Raw genomic sequence first — 21,413 nt, 5'->3', positions numbered from 1 at the left:
GTGAGGAAGCTGCTATCTAGCTACATTTATTTATGTAAATGAACATTTCTGATGACCAGCCCTTTTGTTGTTCCTAACAGGAAAAGATGATATACAATATAACAATAGGTGCCATATACAAATGCCATGAACATGAATTATGCTGCAGGAATAAGGGAAATTATTAAAATGTGTATTTAATATGATAAAAAGCAATTATGATGGTTACAAGGATTAGGGATAACAAAGGATGGCAAAAAATGGTGTGTTGCTGTTTGGGAATTGCCTTTGACATATGGCATGACTAAACCCACAGGCCGAAGCAAAGAAGCTGGAAGACGCAGCCACGTACTTGAGTCTGCCCTCCACGAAGGCGGAGTTGGAAGAAAAGGGCCACTCGGCCACGGGCAAGAGTATGCAGAGCCTTGGGAGCTGCACCATTAGCAAGGACTCCTTCCAGATCTCCACGCTCGTGTGCTCCACCAAACTGACCCAGAATGGTGCGTTTGAGAGGAGAAACCCATTCACCTCAGGAGCTCTGCCTCAGTCCCGTCTTTTCCACGCTCCTTCCTGTGTGGAGGTGTCCTTAGTAGGCGTATGAACGTCACCCGTAAGGCATTCATTGCATTGGGCTGTGATGATCTATCAATGCATAGAAGGTGGCATTCGTTGTAATTTAAAATTCACACTTCTACTCTGGTCTAAGGGTTATTCTTTTTTTTTTTTTTCCCCAGACAAGGTCTCATTCTCGCTCTGTTACCCAGGCTGGAGTGCAGTGGTGTGATCTCAGTTCATTCCAGCCTTGTCCTCCTGGGCTCAGGCCATCCTCCCACCTCAGCTTTCCATGTAGCTGGGACCACAGGTGTGCAGCGTCATGCTTGGCGGCTAATTTTATTTTTAATTTTTATAGAGATGAGGTCTCACTTTATTGTCCAGGCTATTCCCAAACTCCTGGGCTCAAGCAGACCTCTTGCCTCGGTCTCCCAAAGTGCTAGGATTACAGACATGAGCTACTGTGCCCAGCTGTGTTATTCTTAAAGGGAGATAAAGCAATGGATTTACTTCTTAAAATGATTTTTGGCCAAAGGAAGGTAGCGTGGCGTAAAGGAAAGTGCACGAGATTTGGAGTCAGACCGAAGACCTGGAATTGGACCGTAGCTCTGTGTTAACCCTGGGGATGCCCTTGAACAAGGGTCTTCTGCATGTTTCGGAGTCTTATCTTCCTTGTCTGTTGATACGGGAATAGTTCCTGCCTCAGAGGGCTTAGTGAGTGTTACATGAACAGTGGGCTGGGAGCTCACCTCCCTCTTTATGTCTTCCCCATTCTCAGCTACTCTCTGTGAGAATTACCAGTTATCTTTATTTTTAAAAGCTGATTTGGATGATACTTTCTAGCCCTCCTCGTGGTGTGGGATAAGGCACCCCCTGCTGACTCCCACACCCTAAAGCTCAGCCCTAATGTGGTAGATCACTCATCCATCAGCTGGTGCCGTGCCCTTGTGTGGCAGTTGGCCGACTGCTTTGAGTGCCTGCACCACCACTGCTTTGAGTGCCTGCATCACCACTGCTTGCAGCCTCTCCAGTGACATTGCTGTCCAGCCAAGGGTACTTCTTATTCAGAGCACACTGATGTTGTTGCTGTCACTCTGTCTGGAAGAGGCAGAAATCCTACATTTAAAAATTGCATCTTCCAAATGCAGCCGTATCACAGCTGTGCAGAGTGACTTTATGCTCTCTTGAATCAGAGCTTGAAAACCCAATTTTTTCCTCTTAACTGCTCGATACGGATTTTGATTATTAATGTCTGTTGCTATCATGAATTGTGTTTCTGGGGAGTTGTCCGTAAATCATGGCAGTAGTTTTGGATTTCCCCAAGGGACAGTCATCGTTTGGACTTTAATAGGGTAAATACAGGACAAAAGTAAAGCCATCGTCTGAAAGTCAGGACATTGTAGTGGAGCATGCAGCATGCACTGAGTGTGCTGTGTGTTTGGATGTGCCAGCCCTGGGTCAAATGCTTTTAGATCTTGCCGTTTCTGCACTTTGCACTCTGTTGTTCTGGGCTGCACTTTCCCACTGCTGGTCTGCTGAGTAAACTTCTTGGTGTGGGAGCAATAAGTCTCTTAAGTGCCTTAAGCCTGTTGGGATACTTTTATATTCCATTTGCATACATGTCTCAAACCATTTATGAAGTGTCCTAGCTTGTGGTTGTGTAGTGGTCTCCATGAGCAAATGAAAAGCCTTACCTGGGGGTGGGATTCCTGTTCATGCTGCTGATAAAGACATACCTGAGATTGGGCAGTTTACAAAAGAAAGAGGTTTAATGGACTCGCAGTTCCATGTGACTGGGGATACCTCACAATTGTGGTGGAAGGCAAGGAGGAGCAAGTCACCTCTTACATGGATGGCCTCAGGCAAAGAGAGAGAGAGAGAGAGTTTGTGCAGGGGAACTCTTCTTTTTAAAACCATCAGATCTCGTGAGTCTTATTCACTGTCACGAGAACAGCACAGGAAGGACCTGCCCTCATGATTCAATTACTTCCCACCAGGTCCCTCCCACAACATGTGGCAATTCAAGATGAGATTTCGGTGGGGACACAGCCAAACCATATCATGTGGTGCGGGGCTCAACTTGGGACTTGGTTATGGAAAGGATGCCCCCCTGTGACATGTTAGTCTCTGGATGTGGCCTTGATAGCTCCACTTGCCTGACAGATGACAGCATCCAGAGCCTCATTTAACCCAAAAGTGACATCTCCAGGTGGGCCACACTTCAGCATTTCAGTAGGTGCCATGTGTTGCAGTGCTCATGGTGCAGGAAACCGTCGTCTCATACTTGGGTCATGTTCCAAAAGCATGCTTGGAAGTCATTACTTGGAACTTGATCATCTTTCCCCATTCACAGCAATGCTCTGAGCTGCGGTTAGGTCATGAGGCCCATCCACAGAATGCTTCTTAACCCTCATGACCCTGGAGAAGGGACTATGGACCAGGACATCCCACCCCGGGGGGTGGGGTCAGTGGCGATCCCTCCTTTCCCCTTCAAGCTCCTTGAGTCTCACCAGCTGCAGAGTAATCCCCTCCCCAGACTGAGGGAGAGGGCACCCTGCTCTCAGCAGCAGCTGTTGCCGGGCAACAAGGAAATTCCGACGCGGTGCCGCTCACTGGGACTGACGGGAAATCTGCCTTTCATTTCACACCAGCCACGGTTCCCCTTCTCAGGATTGTGGCATGTCAGGTGTGTACAAGATGGAGCTGCCCCAAATGGCATCTAAGCATCGACTCCCACATTCTTATTTGAGGGAATCATTTTTCTGAAACCATGATTTGTTCCTGTGAAGTTCCATTACTTAGGGAAACGCAGTGGCTGAATTATTCATTGAGGTTTGTATTAAACTTCTCTGTCCTCAGCATTCTGCTAGATGCTGTGGGGGATATGAAAGAAGTATAAGATGTGATTCCTCTTCTCAGTTAACTGACTATATAATTAGAAAGGAGTCATGAATATGGGCCGTGAGTCCCAGGAATAAGGGCCTGGGGTGGGAATCTGCCTTGGGCAGCTTCATGGGGTCTGGACAAGCCCTGTTTTCTTCCAACACTCCCCTTGCTCCAAGGTGTTTTACTACTCATTAGCCCAATTGGACTTTGTGTCAGACTTACAACACAGCATGCCACCGACTTTGAATGAAGGGGATCCACATCATTAGTGTCTATTAAGGAAATACTGGTATTTCTTGTGAGATGGAAATCTCCCTTAACCCTAGGACCAAGAGTGTGTCTGGGCAGGATGGAGCCTTTTCCATTACTTCACTTTCGCTTAGAAATGAAGACATGTTGGCCAGGCGCAGTGGCTCACACCTGTAATCCCAGCACTTTGGGAGGCTGAGGCGTGAGGCTCACATAAGCCCAGGAGGTTAAGACCAGCCTGGGCAACATGGCAAGTCCCTGTCTCTACTAAAAATTAGCTGTGCATGGTGGCATGCCCCTGTAGTCCCAGCAACTTGGAAGGCTGTGGCGGGAGGATCACTTGAGCCTGGGAGTTAGAGGCTGCATTGAGCCGTTGTTGTGCTCCTACATTCCAGCCTGGATGACAGAGTGAGACCCTGTCTCCAAAAAAAAAAAAAAAGTAAATTGCTCAATTCCTCATCATCTCCTGGGATGACTGCTGCCATTTGTGCTTTTAGACTAGGCATTCTAGGTGCTTTCTACACGTCATGTCAGTTAATTCTTATAGCCACCTTGTGAAGTGGGCAGCATCATACCCATGGTTCAGATGAGAATATTGAGGTGAAGTTACCTCACAAGGCCAAGTGGTTGCTCAGTGCTGGTGTTTAAGCTGACACTTGGGTGTCTTCCACAGGACCTTTGGGTGCTCCTTTTCTGTCTCCCCATTTCTAACTGTTCGCTTTGTCAGCTGTACTTGGGGGTAGGGTCAAATGAATGAAAATGTATGTTTTGGAGCTTATTGTGTGCATGCCTTTTATACAGTTTGATGCTGAAATTATAATAGATGTCTGTATTTCCTGATTTTCTACCTATAGTCATAATTAGACTTTCGTTTTTTTTTTCTTTTCTTCTTCAGTATTAACTCGGGTTTTGTATTTTGATTCTTTCTTTTATGGAGACAGTTTCTGTAGCTGAAGTTGGTTCTCAAGCATAACGGTAAATTAGATGTACTTTGTTAATGGTATTTTTTCAAGTAATGGGATGTTAATATAACTTCAGGTGAAATTTGGGTAGGCGTATGTACTTTCCTAGAGAGCTTTGGATCCTGTCTTCTTATCTTACAGGATATCTTGGCCAGGCACGGTGACTCACACCTGTAGTCCCAGCACTTTGGGAGGCTGAGGTGCGTGGATCACCTGAGATCAGGAGTTTGAGACCAGCCTGGTCAACATGGTGAAACCCTGTCTCTACTAAAACTACAAAAAAAAAATTAGCTGGGTGTGGTGGCAGGTGCCTGTAATCCTAGCTACTCGAGAGGCTGAGGCAGGAAAATCTCTTGAACCCAGGAGGTGGAGGTTGCAGTGAGCCGAGATCGTGCCATTGCACTCCAATCTGGGCAGCAAGAGCGAAACTCCGTCTCAAAAAAAAGAAAAAGAATATCTTGATCCCTTAAACAAAAACATTTCTGGATACTGTCTTCTTCCACATTGAGTCTTTAAAAACCAGTATATTCATTCCTTGCTTTTTCTATAAAAAATGCAACAAACAAAACAACCATAAGAACCACAGATTTCTATGGAAGCCCAGACATGGTGAGGGCCGGAAGCTCGCTCAGTGCAGGCATGAACCTCAGTGCAGGCGTGGTCTCAGTTGTCCAGAGCTCCTGTAGCTGCGGGGACTCTTAACCTTGCAGTCTCAGCACTTTAATTTGTGTTAGTTATTTTATTTATATCATCTATATAAAAAACAGCGGCTTGTTCTTGAGCAGGAAAAACCAATCATTTGGTATCCAGTGCCTGGGCAGCGCTTTCTGGTGAGCAGGCCTCTTTAGCTGTTGTGGTGCTCTGAAACTGCCTTCTTGTAGAATGGAAAGACAAGTGCTTTTTTAGTTTCCCAAATGCATTTTTAAAGCTTCTACATGGTAATCATTTCATGGTCAATGTCGTTGGGAAGAATGAATTCAGCCGTACTAGGTGTTAAGTATGTTGCTACAAAGGAGTGGAATATTTAGCCGGTGAATCTTTTTTTTTTTTTTTTTGAGACGGAGTCTCGCTCTGTCGCCCGGGCTGGAGTGCAGTGGCCGGATCTCAGCTCACTGCAACCTCTGCCTCCCGGGTTCACGCCATTCTCCTGCCTCAGCCTCCCGAGTAGCTGGGACCACAGGCGCCCGCCACCTCGCCCGGCTAATTTTTTTGGGTATTTTTAGTAGAGACGGGGTTTCACCGTGTTAGCCAGGGTGGTCTCGATCTCCTGACCTCGTGATCCGCCCGTCTCGGCCTCCCAAAGTGCTGGGATTACAGGAATCTTTTAAAATAGGGTTGATTTCTCTGTTCACGAACTTTTATCGAGAACCTCACTTAATGCACGATTAGCAGAGACAGAACAAAGTTCTTGCTGTGAAGAGCTGATTGTCATTTCTGTTTCCAGTGGACCTTCTGGGGCTCTTGAAGTGGCGCTCCAACACCAGCCTGCTGCAGCAGAACTTGAGGCAGCTGATGAAGGTCGATGGTGGTGAAGTAGTGAAGGTAACGTGCCCCGAGGGACTTTTTGGGTCTTTTTTGAAAATGTATAGTAACAGAAGTAGGCAGTGACTCCAAAGGTAGTATAGGATTGTGGTTATACTCCCTTTAAAAAATAGTGACTTATGGGCCAGGAGCGGTGGCTCACGTCTGTAATCTTAGCACTTTGGGAGGCCGAGGTGGGCGGATCCCCTGAGGTCAGGAGTTCGAGACCAGCCTGACCAACATGGAGAAACCCTGTCTCTACTAAAAATACAAAATTAGCCGGGCGTGGTGGTGCATGCCTGTAGTCCCAACTACTCGGGAGGCTGAGGCAGGGGAATCGCTTAAACCCGGGGGGTGGAGGTTGCAGTGAGTGAGCCGAGATCGCACCATTGCACTCCAGCCTGGGCAACAAGAGCAAAACTCCGTCTCAAAAAAATAAAACAAAATAATAGTGACATACACCTCTAGGTACACAGAGTGCTTCTTGGCTTCTGGTTTTGGGGGGCTGTCTGGGTTAGCCGTGAAGGAGACTGGCTTTGCGATCAACCTCATCGTGGGTTCTGTGTCCTCTTCCCACAGGTCCTCGCTGCAGGACTCACAACAGTTCATTGGCCTCTTTAGGCCTCTCTTTCCCCTGAATTGAGAAGGAGGGTAACAGTAGTGCCTTCCGCAGGGTCACTGTGGAGCCTCAGGTCTTTTTACTGTTCTCATGATCCTTGTTACTGCCAACAGCATTCATACTGGCCCTGGCTTATGACTCCCTGAGATCCTCTTTAAGTGACCAGGAGAGGTCTGTGGTGTGGTAGAAAGATCACAACACTGAGAGACTTGTCTGGGCCGTTTTCCTCCCATGGGCGGTTCTGCAGCAGTGTTGGGTGTAATTATTTATTTGGGCCCTGTGGCCTCAGCATCTTTATCTATGAGATAGGGCCATCATGTTACATGGCCTGAGGTCCCTGGGAGCACTCAGCTTCTGGAATTCTTTATTCTGTAATTGTTTGTGGTTCTGATATTTTCGGCAGTATTAGGCTTTTCTGTGCTCTCAGATACCCCACAATTTGCTGGGACAACTTTTTGTTGTACGTGAGGAAGCGAATTTCCATTTTTAGTCGGTTCTATTTTTGACCATGGGATGATAAAGGGGTCACTGGCACGTGACGTTCTGTAAGCGTAGACTCTCCAGCCAGGTCTGTGTGTTGCTGCCTCAGTTCCTCACCCTCTAGGAGAGGTGATTGCAGAAAGAGACGACCTTATCTCTGTAAAAATTAATTACTTAAAATGGCCTTAATTAACCAGCAATGTGCTTCACTTCAGTATCAATTAATTTGGTCGCACCAGTTTCCTGAATCATTGTATAGCCCTTCAGACATGTCCTCGCTAATCTTAAAATTTTAATCATCTTCTCAGTCCTGGTCTTCTTCCAACGGCTTGGACAATGTTAATTGCATTTTAAACTTCCCTGCGTTCTGTAAATTCCCTAATTCAGATGGAAACTAGGTGAATACGTGAATGTAGTTGAGAAGAACCCAGTTAATGAAATTTTGTCCTTTTTCATTTTGAAGTCCCTGTATCATACTAGGAATGAGTTGTATTTCTGATGACCGGTTGCCACAGTTACCTGGAAGAATGTAGAATGATCTTGTCCCATCATTCTCCCCACTTCCCTCATCTCATAGATTCTCACATTTGATTATTCATCCCTGGATGTGGCCTTTACACCTTTCCCTTCTTCCTGCGCATGCTGGTACCACGCAAGCCTGGGTGACCTGTCCAGCCCTTGCCTACCTTGCCTAACTTTGTGCTTTTTCTCTGCTGGCATGTGTTGACATGCGCCGTGAACCTGGAGAGTGGAATTGACTTGAGGCCATGGGGCTCTTAATGGCCAGCCAGGACCTGAGGAATTCCCGCCTGCATGGGGCTCCTTTTGCACTGTTTAGGGATGCTGATAGATTGTGGGTTTGGTTCTGTTTATTCAAGACCTCCCTTCTGCGTATTGACGACTGATAGGAGAGAGATGGCATTGCTTGATAGATTGAGGAAGGCATTTAGCAAAAGATACGCTGTCCCATTAGATGGAAAATGGAAATGGTGACTTTGGTCCCCTTGAACATGGTCTTAGAGAGAGGGTGGGGTACCAAATGAAGCCCTTTCATGGCTCTGTGTGAAGGCCCTCTTTCAGGTGCTCGCCCCTGCCCCACTGCAGCTCCACACCCCAATACGTGCAGCTCCATCTCCCTGTGGTTCTGTTTCTGTGCCACTGACCATGTCATGTGTCTGGGTGGGACCAGGTGGTCTACTTCAGGGACTTTGCATGAACTGTGACAAGCCAGGTCCTGTCACCTGGGAGCCTATTGGCAGGGGAACATTTGGCTGTTAGCAGATGGCATCAAGTTTTGACCTTCACAAAGAATTTACATTCTGAAAATGATGAGAAATGGTACAAAAGTAACAAAGTGGTGCAGATCCAAATACTTAGGAGTTGATTAAGCCCTTGATATCCAGACCAGCATGCCTTTTGGTCAGGGTGGTTTTGTTTGCCACTGTTTGCATGTGACATTTTCTGGTATAAAGTAGGTGGTAGCTGGCACAGCCAAGCATGGAGAGGATTTTACTCCTTCAAGGGTCTCCAGTCTCATGTTGGGCATGCTGGGCGTCCTCTCTCCTGAAGGAGGAGGGTGAGGCTCGTGCCGGGCATGCTGGGCGTCCTCTCTCCCGAAGGAGGCGGGCGAGGCTCTTGGCTGCAGCTGCAGTTCCGTGGCACTCCTTTGCACGCAGGAGTCTGTGGTTTGCTTCTTTAGTCTTGGGGCTATAGCAGTTTGAGATCCTCTGTGCTGCCCCGAAGGCCCCCTGGGTGTCGGGAAGAGGGTGCACAGTCCAGGAGGAATCTGAACCAAACGTCTGACCCAGCCTTCCCTGTGATGTCCTTGCTATGTGATCACTCCACCCATTTATTTTTATTTTTCTTTAAATTACAGTTTCATTGAGATATGATTCACATACCATAAAATTCATCCTTTTACTCAGAAATTTTTAGTGTCTTCACGGAGTTGTACAATTATTACTGTTGTCTAATTTCAGAACACTTTCATTATCCCAAAAGAAACCACATAGCTATTAGTGGTCACTTCCTCCTCTCCCTGTAACCACTAATCTGCTTCCTGTCTCGATGGATTTACCTGTTCTGGATATTTTATGTAAATTGAATCATACGCCCCGTGGCCTTTTGTGTCTGACTTCTCTCACTTAGCATTGTGTCTTCAAGGTATATCAGTGCTGTAGCAACTGTCAGTGCTTCACGGCTTTTATTTTTTTGAGACGAAGTTTTGCTCTTGTTGGCCAGGCTGGAGTGCAATGGCGCAGTCTCAGGATCTTGGCTCACCACAACCTGCGCCTCTCAGGTTCAAGCGATTCTCCTGGGATTACAGGCATGCACCACCATGCCTGGCTTATTTTGTGTTTTTAGTAGAGATGGAGTTTCTCCATGTTGGTTAGGCTGGTCTCAAACTCCCGACCTCAGGTGATCCGGCCTCCTCGGCCTCCTAAAGTGCTGAGATTACAAGTGTGAGCCACTGCGCCCGGCCTGCTTCGTGCCTTTTTATGGCCAACAACATTCCATCACATGGATAGACCACAGATTGTCTTTCCATTCATTAGTTGACACACATTTGTATTGATACTACTTTCGTGGAGATGATGAATAATATTTGTGTACAAGTTATTTTGTGAACATATGTTTCCTTTCTTTTGGAGATATGGCTAGGAATGAAACTGTTGACTCGTGGTAAATCTGTGTTTAACTTTTTGAGGAATTGTCAAACTGTTTTTCATAGCAATTGCACAATTGTACATTTCGACCTGCAATGTACAAGGGCTCCAATTTCTCTGCGTTCTTGCCCACACTTCTTCTTATTCATCTTTTAAATTGTAGCCCAGATTGTGGGTGTGAAGTGGTATCTCATGATAGTTTCCCTTTGTATATCCCTAATGAGTAATCATGATACATCAGTACTTCATGTTTATGGCCAGTATTTCGTTGTGTGGCGTTCTGCCTCTTCTTGACCTTCTCTTGTAATACGGATCATCACTTTGAACAGTCATCTTCAGGCCATCTTACATTTCCTGGGTGGGACTTGAAGCTCACTTTTAGTGTGACATGCCTTTGAAGTCTCTTCCTAATTACATGTATGATGCTTTGTCCTTCTTTGCGGTAGAATTTATTTGGTAAATTTTAGTCAGCTGTAACTAATTTCGACATTGTTGTTCAATAAAGTAAGCACCTTCTGGTCCCAAAACTGGGATACTGCTGTGTATTCCAGTTTCAGAATCACAATCTTCTTCCATGCCTGGGCACCCTGGTTGATAGAAGGTCCTTTCTTCCACTCAGCTGGGTCCTGTCCCTGTGTAGCTTCTGTCCATTCACTAGCTGAAGTCCTGTACCCAGTGTGTAGAATGAGTCAGATGCGTCTTCCCAGAGTTGCCATTGAGCGCTTTGTCACCAGCCTGATGAAAACCAGGAAGAGGGTTGGAAAGGCCTCTTGGGGGAGGCAGTAGGCCCTCTCCTTGCTTTGACCCTCTCCATTGAACTCTGGTGGCATCATTTCTTTGTTCTGAATTCACTCATCCAAAATTTTTGTCTTGTGCATCTAGTGGCTGTGAAAGATCCCGAATGGCTGTATAGGTAGTGTTTGGGGCAAGGTGGGTATTTGGAGTACGGCGGAGATGATAGTTATTCCAGTGTGTCGGGGGAGTCTGGTGGGTTCACACTATCCGCTGACCTTCTGTGTCTATGCAGTTTCTTCAGGACACGTTGGATGCACTCTTCAACATCATGATGGAGAACTCGGAGAGTGAGACTTTTGACACATTAGTCTTTGATGCCCTGGTAAGAGAGCTTTCCTTCTCATGTGCTTGGCTAACAGCGTTCTTTCATGCTGCAGCCTTTGAGGCTGGGGCTGGGGCTTCGTCACAGTGACCTTGAACGCATTTTCAGTTGTAAATCCAATCAAAGATGAATTGGGGTGGCCGATTGTTTTTTTCTTTTCTTTTCTTTTTAATTGTAAAACTGTAGTTAGGCACATTGTCATTTCCAGGGTAAGAAGAGGTAAACTAGCCACCAACTTCTATCTGAAAATGTTCTGGTTCATTTCCTAACACAGGGGTGCAAATGGTTCTGATGAAGATTATTAAATGGCTTACATTATGTTGCTAATGAAAATATTACTGATTAATTTGACAGGTATTTATCATTGGACTGATTGCTGATAGAAAATTTCAGCATTTTAATCCTGTTTTGGAAACTTACATTAAGAAACACTTTAGTGCAACATTAGCCTACACGTAAGTTCCTACTTTGTTTTAAAACCAATACCTCTTTTTTTGGTATTTGTGTTATTTAGAGTCTTTTTCATGTGCTTTTGTCTATGACTGTGTATTTACCCCTGCTCAAAACTCTTGAGTTTACTGGGATAATTTTTAGTATTGTTTCCCTCTGAACATACCTAAAAACCTTGTTGAAAGAGATATGTGATAAATCATCATCATATTCTGGAATAAATTCTTGTTCTCCCGCACACCGTACATTTATCTTTGAAATCTTCAGTTTATGTTCGATGAAACTGAGCTATGGATGCGGAGTGTCGACACCGCGGCTTCCCCGCGAGCCTTTGATGAATGGGTAAATGCGTGTGTTCCTGTGTTGAGGAGATTGGTTGTTGAGTGTGAATTAGATGCAGTTTCGTACTTTGCAGTGTATCTCCTTGCTCTTTAAAGAGCACCTTCCCTTTTCTTTGACAAGCTTCAGCTGTCACTGTCTTGGATTCCTTCTGTCTACCCCTCTGCCCGTCTGTGCCCCAGAGGTCTTGGAAGATACAGAGGCTGCGCGTGGTGCCTGGGCCAGCTTAGCAGTGTGCCTGGTGTTGAAGAGCAGAGCCCTGGGGTCTGGCGTCAGGCTGCCCGGGCTTGATGTGCAGCTCTGTCCCTCACAGGCTCTGCTGGGCAAGTTGCTTAACGTCTCTGAGCCTCAGCCTTCTTGTCTGTAATCAGAGCATGAGTGTAGGCTTGTGTGGACATTTTAATAAGTTATTACATGTAGAGTGCTTGCACTAATCCCTGGCACTTAAAAAGCACTAAGCAATTATTGGGTTTCATTATTATTAGATTTATTATGGTGAGTTACCAGCTCTTTCATGGTGGAATTTATTGGCATTTATTCAAACTTTTTATTGTGTGAGTTACAGCAAAACATAAAGATTTAAATAGTTTCTTTAAGAACATCCCACTTAGAATCAGTAGAAAGGATTCCCTTTAGTGTGAGTAAATTTAAACTCCCTTCTGTGTCATCAACATACTTTGCAAAATACCTGTTTTTCCTCCCTGTGTGCAGTCACGAACTCATGTCAGAGGACTCTGGCCTCCTGAAGCCAGCTGTTAATATACCCCAGTCCTGCGCCTGGATTCTTTGGTGTCTGCCTCGAGTTCGTGTTTACTGTAAGGTGGTGGGTGGAGCTCCAGGAACGCTAAGAGCTGTGAGGTCCTCCAGCCTGCTGAACGAGCTGTGACTAGTTCTTTGCACTTGCTTGCTAATAAACGTTTGTTTAAAACATTTTGTTGGCTGAGTGGAGACGCCCGGTGTGTGGGCATGTTGAGTAGTTCCTTCCGGACCATGGGGAGGGTGCATTGCAGGGCACTTTTCCTGGCTCTCGTGACCAAAACGAGCGTGTGGGATTTGCAGAAGTGGCCTGCAGACTGCAGCAAACGCAGCACGGCCTCCAGGTGTGCTCATTTCCAAAATTCTGCCTCTTGATTGAAATATGGCCAAACAGTTCTTCTCAGATGAGGCTCCTCGCTTGAATTTCAGAAGATGAAAGCCGTGAATCAGCTTAGCACACCGCAGCCACATCTCTTCATTGGCGCCAGCCTTGCCACGCTCTGCTGTTGGAGAAAGAGTGATGCAGCCATTCTCATAGGTGGAGAAAGAAAAATGGAGATTTTGACGAGTTTCCTAATGAGACAAACAAAAAGTACCATTTTTTCTCTATGCTGTGATGGGCCTAAGAATAGTATCCTCATGGCTGGGCGGAGTGGCTCACGCCTGTAATCCCAGCACTTTGGAAGGCCGAGGCGGGTGGATCCCATGAGGCCAGGAGTTGGAGACTAGTCTGGCCAACATGGCGAAACCCCGTCTCTACTACAGGTGCAAAAATTAGCTGGGCAAGGTAGCACGCGCCTGTAGTCCCAGCTACTCAGGAGACTGAGGCAGGAGAATGGCTTGAACCCAGAAGGCAGAGGTTGCAGGGAGCTGAGATCGCGCCGTTGCACTCTAGCATGGGTGACAAATTCAAGACTCCATCTCAAAAAAAAAAAAAAAAAAAAAGAATCCTCTCATTCAATCTTTGGAATCTGCTGGAAAAGAAATTTTTATTTTGGAAAATAAGTATTGTTAGCATGTTTTGGTAAACTGGCAACCTCAGGGGGTTCCTCAGCAGCCCCATGTCTCCACCTTGAAATTCCAAAGGAGTCAGTGGTGATTCAGACAGCTGTAGCCACATCATGGAAGGTCTCCCCTGCATTGGTGATATGCTTGCAGTATTCTCTGGGCCAGGCCAAATTCCAGTACTGAGTATTATGCCAGATTGTCCTTGTCCTCTTCTCCTCTAGAAGGCTTTGGCAGGTACAGGCTTACTTTAGACTCTTGTCCATGTAGCCTCTCTCCTTTGGTAAATGTTGAGATCTTTAGCCCTTCTTCCCAAAGAACACCAAGAGAAGGAATGAAAGATTTTGGCAACGGGCAGTCCTCTTCAGCACCCTGAGCCGTGTCTGCGGCTCCGCTGCGTGGGTAGTTCATGGATGCTAGAGCCCCACTGGACTGAGCAGCACTGGTCCAAGTGAGAAGGAAAGGAGGCGTCAGCTTTGGGGGCTGCTCTTCCATAAAACCAGCATGGCTAGGTTCCTTTTTGTCCACCCTACGGTGCTGCTGCAGGTTCCTCACTGACAACTGGTGCTCCATCTGCTCTGCCCCTCTAGCCGGTGCCAAGGGGGTTGCTGTTTTTGCAGGTATAGGATGGCCTGGCAGGTTTATTTTTATTTATTTTCTTCTTGCTGTCTAATTCCAGGTTAAGATTCATTTGCTGGTTCTGAGTCCTTCTTTTATTTATTTTCTTTCTTTTTGTTGTCTAATTCCAGGTTAAGATACATTTGTTGGTTCTAAGTCCTTCTCTTTGCAAATTATTATTATTTTTATTTCTTTTTTTTAAACTGGTTTGAAGAATTCCCAAAATGTGTTCTATGGAATGTTTATTCCCTGGGATATTAATAGATGTAATAAGAGGGGTGTGGTCCAGTAAGTTTGGGAAAATTAGTAAAACTGAGTGAAGCAGGCTTCGTGCCAGGGCGTTGCATGCTCTCCTGTGCAGTGAGCACCACCCGCAGAGTGGTGGCAAGGTGCGTTTTCCAGCCGATGGAAATGGACACCGTGGCAGGAGGATTTGCAGACCTCACCTCTTCAGAACAGCAAGCAGGAATGTGACTCTGAGAGCATCAGGGCTCCCTACTAGAGCTCTGGCACCTGATCAGTGTTGGAAGTGGCTTCACATCCACTCAGTCTCCCAAAAAGCTTTTCAGGCCATGGGTGGTGGCTCACACCTGTAATCCTTGCACTTTGGGAGGCCGAGGTGGGCGGATCATGTAAGATCAGGAGTTCGATACCAGCCTGGCCAACATGGTGAAACCCCATCCCTACTAAAAAAAAATACCAAAAAGTTAGCCTGGTGTGGTGGTAGATGCCTGTAATCCCAGCTGCTTGGAAGGCTGAGGTAGGGGAATCGCTTGAACCTGGGAGGCAGAGGTTGCAGTGAGCCAAGATCGCGGCACTGCACTCCAACCTGGGCAGAGCGAGACTCTGTCTCAAAAAAAAAAAAAAGCTTTTCATTGTGATGTATTGGTAAAATAGTTACTCTTAGCTCATCCGTAATTGCAGTGCAGGTTGCTCTTCTGAGTGTCTCTTTCCATAACCTGAGTGAGCAGTCTGGCCTTTACTGGCTCACAACTGAAACAGACGTGCTGTCAGTACCCTAGCAGATTGCTTTTATGAATATAAAAGTCTTTCATGTGGCTTTTAAAAAGCCTCAGTGAATCTTGTTGAGTGCATAAGATGTTGGTGACTGGAGACATTTGGTTGGTGGATATTCTTGCTGGTGTCTTACTGGCTGTTTGCATGGTGTTAGTTTTTGGAGAGTTTTAGTTCAGCTCAATACATTAAAAAATGAAAGTGTGTTGTTGTTAATTTAGTTGTTCTTTTATTATGTGTAAGCTGTTGCTTTAGGGTCATCCTTATGAACAAGGATTATTATTTGATGAGCTAGTAATGGTTGAAAGTGTAGAAGTATGAATGGAATTAAAAATGGCATATCCTCACTATAGCCTCTATCATTTAAAAATAACACATGCTCAACGGAAAAAAAAAAAAAAAAAAAAACTAAAGAAATCTCACATTACCCAAATGTTATAGTGCAGACGGTAAAAGTTCTCTGTATATAATGCTACACATTGGAGATATCTACTGTGCCAGTATTTATTTCCTGTGTTTATATTAACATTGTTATTAAGATTATGACTAGTTGCGTATTTTACAAAACAGCATTGTTATTTTTGCTTACTTAAAATTTAAAAACTTTTAAAAATTGTCATAATTTGCATACAACAAACTGCTCATTTCATTTTGTTTGGACAGTTTTTGTATAACTTTGGAACCACTGCCCAAAACAAGACATAAAACATTGCCATTCCCCAGGAACATTCCTCTTGGCCAATCTGAGCCCATCCACTCCCAGACAAGCAGCCACTCTCTGGTTTCTGTTAGCAGTGTGTTTTGCCTGTTCTTAAACTTTACACCAGTGGGGTCATGCGCTCTTTTGGGTCTGGCGTCTTCCCTTCCACTTAATTCTCTTGAGATTCACCCATGTTGCTTTGTGCATCATTAAATATTTGATTTTGCTTCTCTCTTTCTGAGCACTATTTTGTTGTATGAATATTTCATGATTTGTTTAGCCATTTTCTTGTTGATGGCTACATGAAGTGTTTCTAGTTTTTGGCTATTCCGAGTAAGGCTCCTGTGAATATTCTTGTCCAAGTCTTTGGTGAAGTTTGTTTTCGTTTCCCTTGGATAAGCACCTGGGGGTAGAATTGCTGGGCTAAAGGATACGTGTATAGTTTTCTTTGTAAGATATTGCTGGACAGTTCTCCAAAAGGATTGTACCATTTTGCATTCCCACCAGTAATCTGTGAATATTTGCTCTGTATCCTCATCAACATTTAGTATTGTCTGACTTTGTAGCTATTGTACTGGGGGCAAAATTAGATCTCTTGGTGATTTTATTTTGCAGTTACTGGATGACTGATGATACTGAGTACTTGTTTATTTTTTTGATTTGCCATTTGTGAAATGTCTGTTCAAATCTCTTTTTCATTTTATATTTTGTTATCCGTTATTGATGTGTATGGTATCTGTGTGTATGTGTTTGTGTGTTTATTCACATAAATATATGTATTTTTTTGTGTCAAACACAATTTTTGAACATTTTCTTCCTGCCTCTGTTTATCCCTTTTCTTAATGGTGTCTTTTGGTGAGCAGAAAGTTTTAATTTTGTTGAAGCCTAAATCATCATTTGAAAAAACAGAGATTTTCATTTTGTGGCTAAACAATCTTTGCCTAGCCAAAGGCCTTAACAATGCCTGCAGTGTCTAATGTCACAGCACTAGTCTCGTGGCTATTTAAATAAAATTAAACATTTACTTCCACAGTTGTGCCAGGTGTATTTCAAGTGCCCAGTTGCCACATGTGCTGAGCCAGGTTGAACAGCTCAGAAACAGGTTTCCGTCACCGCAGAAAGTTCTGTTGGGCGCCACTGTTTCAGAAGCTTTATGCTTTTGACAGAATTCAACATCTGTTTATGATAAAATCTCTTGGCAAAGTAGGAATAGATGGGAAATTCCTTGATCTGATAAAGCTCATCTAAGAAAAGTCATAGCTAACCTTATACATAATGCTGGCACGTGGAAAGCTTTTCCTGTAAGTTCAGGAACAGATGCAGATGTCTCTTCTTGCCATATCTGTTTATTATTGCACTGGGATTAGTAAAGCAAGAAGAAATAATTGCAGGTATAACAATTGGAAAGAAAAACTGTATTTTCACAGTGTGATTTGTATGTAAAAAAGCTTCCTGAATCTATTTTATAATTTATTTGAAAATAAAACAAACATAAAAGGAAACTTCAATTGTCTATGTACACATAATTGAGAGACAGAATTAAAAGCACACAGAATTACAGTATGGTACAGTACAGTACGGTTTCTGGTATTATCAAAAAGTCATAGGCCGGGTGTGGTGGCTCATGCCTGTAATCTCAGCATTTTGGAAGGGAGGCTGAGGTGGGTGAATCAGTTGAGTTCAGGAGTTTGAGACCAGCCCAACCAACATGGTGAAATCCCATCTCTACTAAAAATACAAAAATTAGGCAAGCGTGGTGGTGGGCAGCTGTAATCCCAGCTACTCGGGAGGCTGAGGCAGGAGAATCTCTTGACCCTGGGAAGGAGAGGTTGCAGTGAGCCAAGAGTGCGCTTCTGCACAGAGCCTGACAGAGTGAAACTCTGTCTCAAAAATAAATAATAAATAAATAAAAATAATGAGGAATGAAGTTACTGATAGATGACTGAAAATTGCGAAATTTGCTAAGAGAAATGTAAAAAGAAGTAAATAATTGGATAATATGTACCATGGTCATGTATTGAAAAATAAAATACTGCTTGAATGTTTATTTCAAATTATAGTTTGAGCACAGTCTCAATGAAAATTCTATATGCTTTTGTGAAAAAAAAATGGACTAGCTAATTTGAAAATTTGTATTTCAAAAAGTCTGAAATACCGAAATAATATTTTAGAAGATCAAAATTTCAAGATTTAAACATCAGTAACCAAGATAGTATGGTATTGGCATAAGGACAGACAAAAAGATCAGAGGGAGAAAATATAAAATACAGATTCACAGCAGACCTTTGATTTTGTAACTGCTGTTTTCTTTTAACAGCATAATGACAAAACTGGCCTTTTTTTACTATAGCGATGAAGGAGTTCTCACTTTGTGTATTGAACTGCTGTGCAGTATTTCATTGCAGGGATGTATCACCAATTATTGAACTGGCTCTCAAAGGTTGGGCATTTGCATTGTTTATGTATTTTTACTAGTCAGATCATGCGACAGTGAACATTTGATTCATTTGTAATCGTTTCTGTAGGACAGTTACTAGAGTTGGAATTCCTGGTGTCAAAGGATTTTAATAACCTTAATTATAATAGACATTTCCAACAGATATTATAATACGTATTTCCACTTTACCCTCTAAAAAGTTTTATGCTTGGCTGGGTGCAGTGACTCATGCCTGTAATTCCAGCACTTGGGGAGGCTGAGGTGGGTGGATCACAAGGTCAGGAGTTCGAGACCAGCCTGGCCAATGTGGTGAAACCCCGTCTCTACTAAAAATACAAAAATTAGCTGGGCGTGGTGGCACGTGCCTGTAGTCCCAGCTGCTCAGGAGGCTGAGGCAGGAGAATCGCTTGAACCTGGGAGGTGGAGTTTGCAGTGAGCTGAGATCATGCCACTGCACTCCAGCCTGGGCAACAGAGCAAGACTCTGTCTCAACAACAACAAAAAATGTTATGCCCATTTATCCAACAGCAGTGTTATGATACCCCAAAGTTTGTACTAGGCAGAAATTTATATTAATTTTCATGTATTTATTAATGAAGTTGATTAATTTCATACATTTGTAGATTTTTAAAAACCTTCTAACCTTCTCACGTTCCCTAAAACTTTGAGTAGATCTATTATCATTTGAACTTTCTGGTTATTTGAATTATAGTAAAGTAAAAATAGTTTATTAATCCATTTCCCTTCATCTTTAGCAAGGAATTAAAAACACCTATTTATGAATTAAACACTGAAAAAATATATATGTATTTTTTATTGTACTTTAAGTTCTAGGGTACATGTGCACAACGTGCAGGTTTGTTACATATGTATACATGTGCCATGTTGGTGTGCTGCATCCATTAACTTGTCATTTACATTAGGTATATCTCCTAATGCTGTCCCTCTCCCATCCGCCCCCTCCCCCCCACCCCACGACAGGCCCTGGTGAAAACACTGAAAATATTTATGAAGCCATGAATTAACATTAAGCTTCTAATATATAGTTTATTTATACCAACTGTCTATAATTGCTTCTGTAGTAGGATGAAAAATTTACAAATTTTACTCAATTTTTGTGTATTCTAAAGTATGTAAAGCTTTTTTATCATGGAAAAGGTTTTAAATGTTTTCATATTAGGATGTTACTTGGTTTTAGATCCCAATTTATAAATAAATAGACTAAGAGTGTAGTAGTCATTATGTTTTTAAAACTAAATGTTTTTGGGAATCTTATTAGGAAATGTAAAAAATATTTTAAAATCTTCATGTGTCTATTGATAGTATTCTTACTATTCTTATACATTGTTTATACTGTTTTCTATAAGGATTTCTACAATGTTTATTAAAAATGTAAAACCGCTTCCTATTTGAAAAACTTTGTAAAATTTTAATTTTCAGTGTAAGAACTCTAGTTTTAGAAAATCAGCTAACATGAATAAAAGTGTCTGAGATGCTCTCCAATAACAAATACTATTTCATGCCTTTAAAAAAATGTTGTAAAAAACACATAACATAAAATTCACCTGATCATTTTATTTTATTATTATTTTTTGAGACAAGGTTTCACTGTTGTCGCCCAGGCTGGAGTGCAGTAGCGCGATCTTAGCTCACTGCAACCTCTGCCTCCTGGACTCAAAGTGATTCTCCTGCCTCAGCCTCTTGAGTAGCTAGGACTACAGCCATATGCCACCCTACCTGGCTAATTTTTGTATTTTTTCTAGAGGCAGGGTTTCACTATGTTGGCCAGGCTGGTCTCAAATTCCTGAGTTGAAGTGATTCTCAGGCCTTGGCCTCCCAAAGTGCTGGGATTCCAGGTGTGAGCAACGGCACCCAGCGCCTACCTAACAGTTTTAAAGTGCAGTGTTGAGAAAATCATCACCACTATCTATCAGAGAATATTTTTGGTGTCATGCCATTTTGAAAACATTTTTTGTGTCTCGGTTTGGCTGTAATGAAAATCTCTTCGATTTTATTGTTTAACCTTCAGGAAGCTAGTGTTTTTACTTGTTGAAGTCCTGGTTTCCTCATCCATTAAATAGGATAAGACCGCCTCATAGTGTTGCTGTAGAGGCTAAATTAGATAACGCATTTCACCTGCTTAGAACAATGTCTACGCTTAGAAAGTGCTTATTCAATGCTCAGCCTTTGCGCCCAGAGAGAGATTTTATCAGGTGCATTTACTGATTAGGAAACGTTTTACAGGCCAGGCGCGGTGGCTCACGCCTGTAATCCTAGCACTTTGGGAGGCCAATGGGGGTGGATTGCCTGAGCTCAGGAGTTTGAGACCAGCCTGGGCAAACGGTGATATCCCATCTCTACTAAAATACAAAAAATTAGCTGGGCGAGGTGGTGTGCACCTGTAATCCCAGCTACTTGGGAGGCTGAGGCAGGAGAATCGTGTGAACCCAGAAGGCAGAGGTTGCAGTGAGCCTAGATTGTGCCATTGCACTGCAGCCTGGGTGACAGGGTGAGACTGTCTCAAAAAAAAAAAAAAAGAAAAAATGTTTTACAGATACTCATATACTGATAGATGGAAACCAAATAAAAGTAACCTACTTGTGTATTTCCTTAGCAGTTAAGATTTGAGATATTGTCCTTTCCTGAGCTTATTTGTGCGTGTTTGCATTGTGAATAGGAAGCTGACAAAAGTGTTGAAGAACTACGTGGATGGTGCTGAGAAGCCAGGAGTAAACGAGCAGCTGTACAAAGCCATGAAAGCACTAGAGTCCATCTTCAAGTTCATCGTGCGCTCCAGGATCCTGTTCAATCAGTGCGTACCTGTCCCTTGCACGGCCTCTCAGAGGACTGGCAGGAGATCCTTCACTTCTTTCCTTCCCCTTCTCTCGGCCCCTTATTCTTTCCTTTCTTCTTCTCCTCTTTTTCCCCTTGCTTTCTAGGCTGAGAGAGCACTACTGGATAGGCATCCTGGGGTGGGCTGTGCACTCTTTCCTTACCCTCTCCGGTCCCTGCTGGTGCTGAGGCGAGACCCCTGTTCCTGATCTGAGGTGTGTGCCTGTGAGT

At 43.7% G+C, this 21,413-nt stretch overlaps 1 protein-coding gene across 2 annotated transcripts in view; it reads left to right on the top strand.

Moving 5' to 3' along the window:
- The window catches only part of DOCK1 (dedicator of cytokinesis 1), a 553,659-nt gene that overhangs the window by 125,466 nt on the left and 406,780 nt on the right, over positions 1-21,413 (top strand). For both annotated transcript variants that reach the window (XM_023224362.2, XM_023224359.2), the window contains exons 18-22: positions 296-479; positions 6,073-6,170; positions 10,942-11,031; positions 11,386-11,486; positions 21,028-21,162. In XM_023224362.2, the coding sequence (XP_023080130.2) occupies positions 296-479; positions 6,073-6,170; positions 10,942-11,031; positions 11,386-11,486; positions 21,028-21,162 (608 nt within the window). The remainder of the gene's footprint in view (positions 1-295; positions 480-6,072; positions 6,171-10,941; positions 11,032-11,385; positions 11,487-21,027; positions 21,163-21,413) is intronic.

Source organism: Piliocolobus tephrosceles, chromosome 9 (genome assembly GCF_002776525.5).
Source record: "Piliocolobus tephrosceles isolate RC106 chromosome 9, ASM277652v3, whole genome shotgun sequence".
NCBI lineage: Eukaryota > Metazoa > Chordata > Mammalia > Primates > Cercopithecidae > Piliocolobus > Piliocolobus tephrosceles.
The sequence above is the reverse complement of the archived record's forward strand: the minus strand, read 5'-3'. Positions and strand labels throughout refer to the sequence as shown.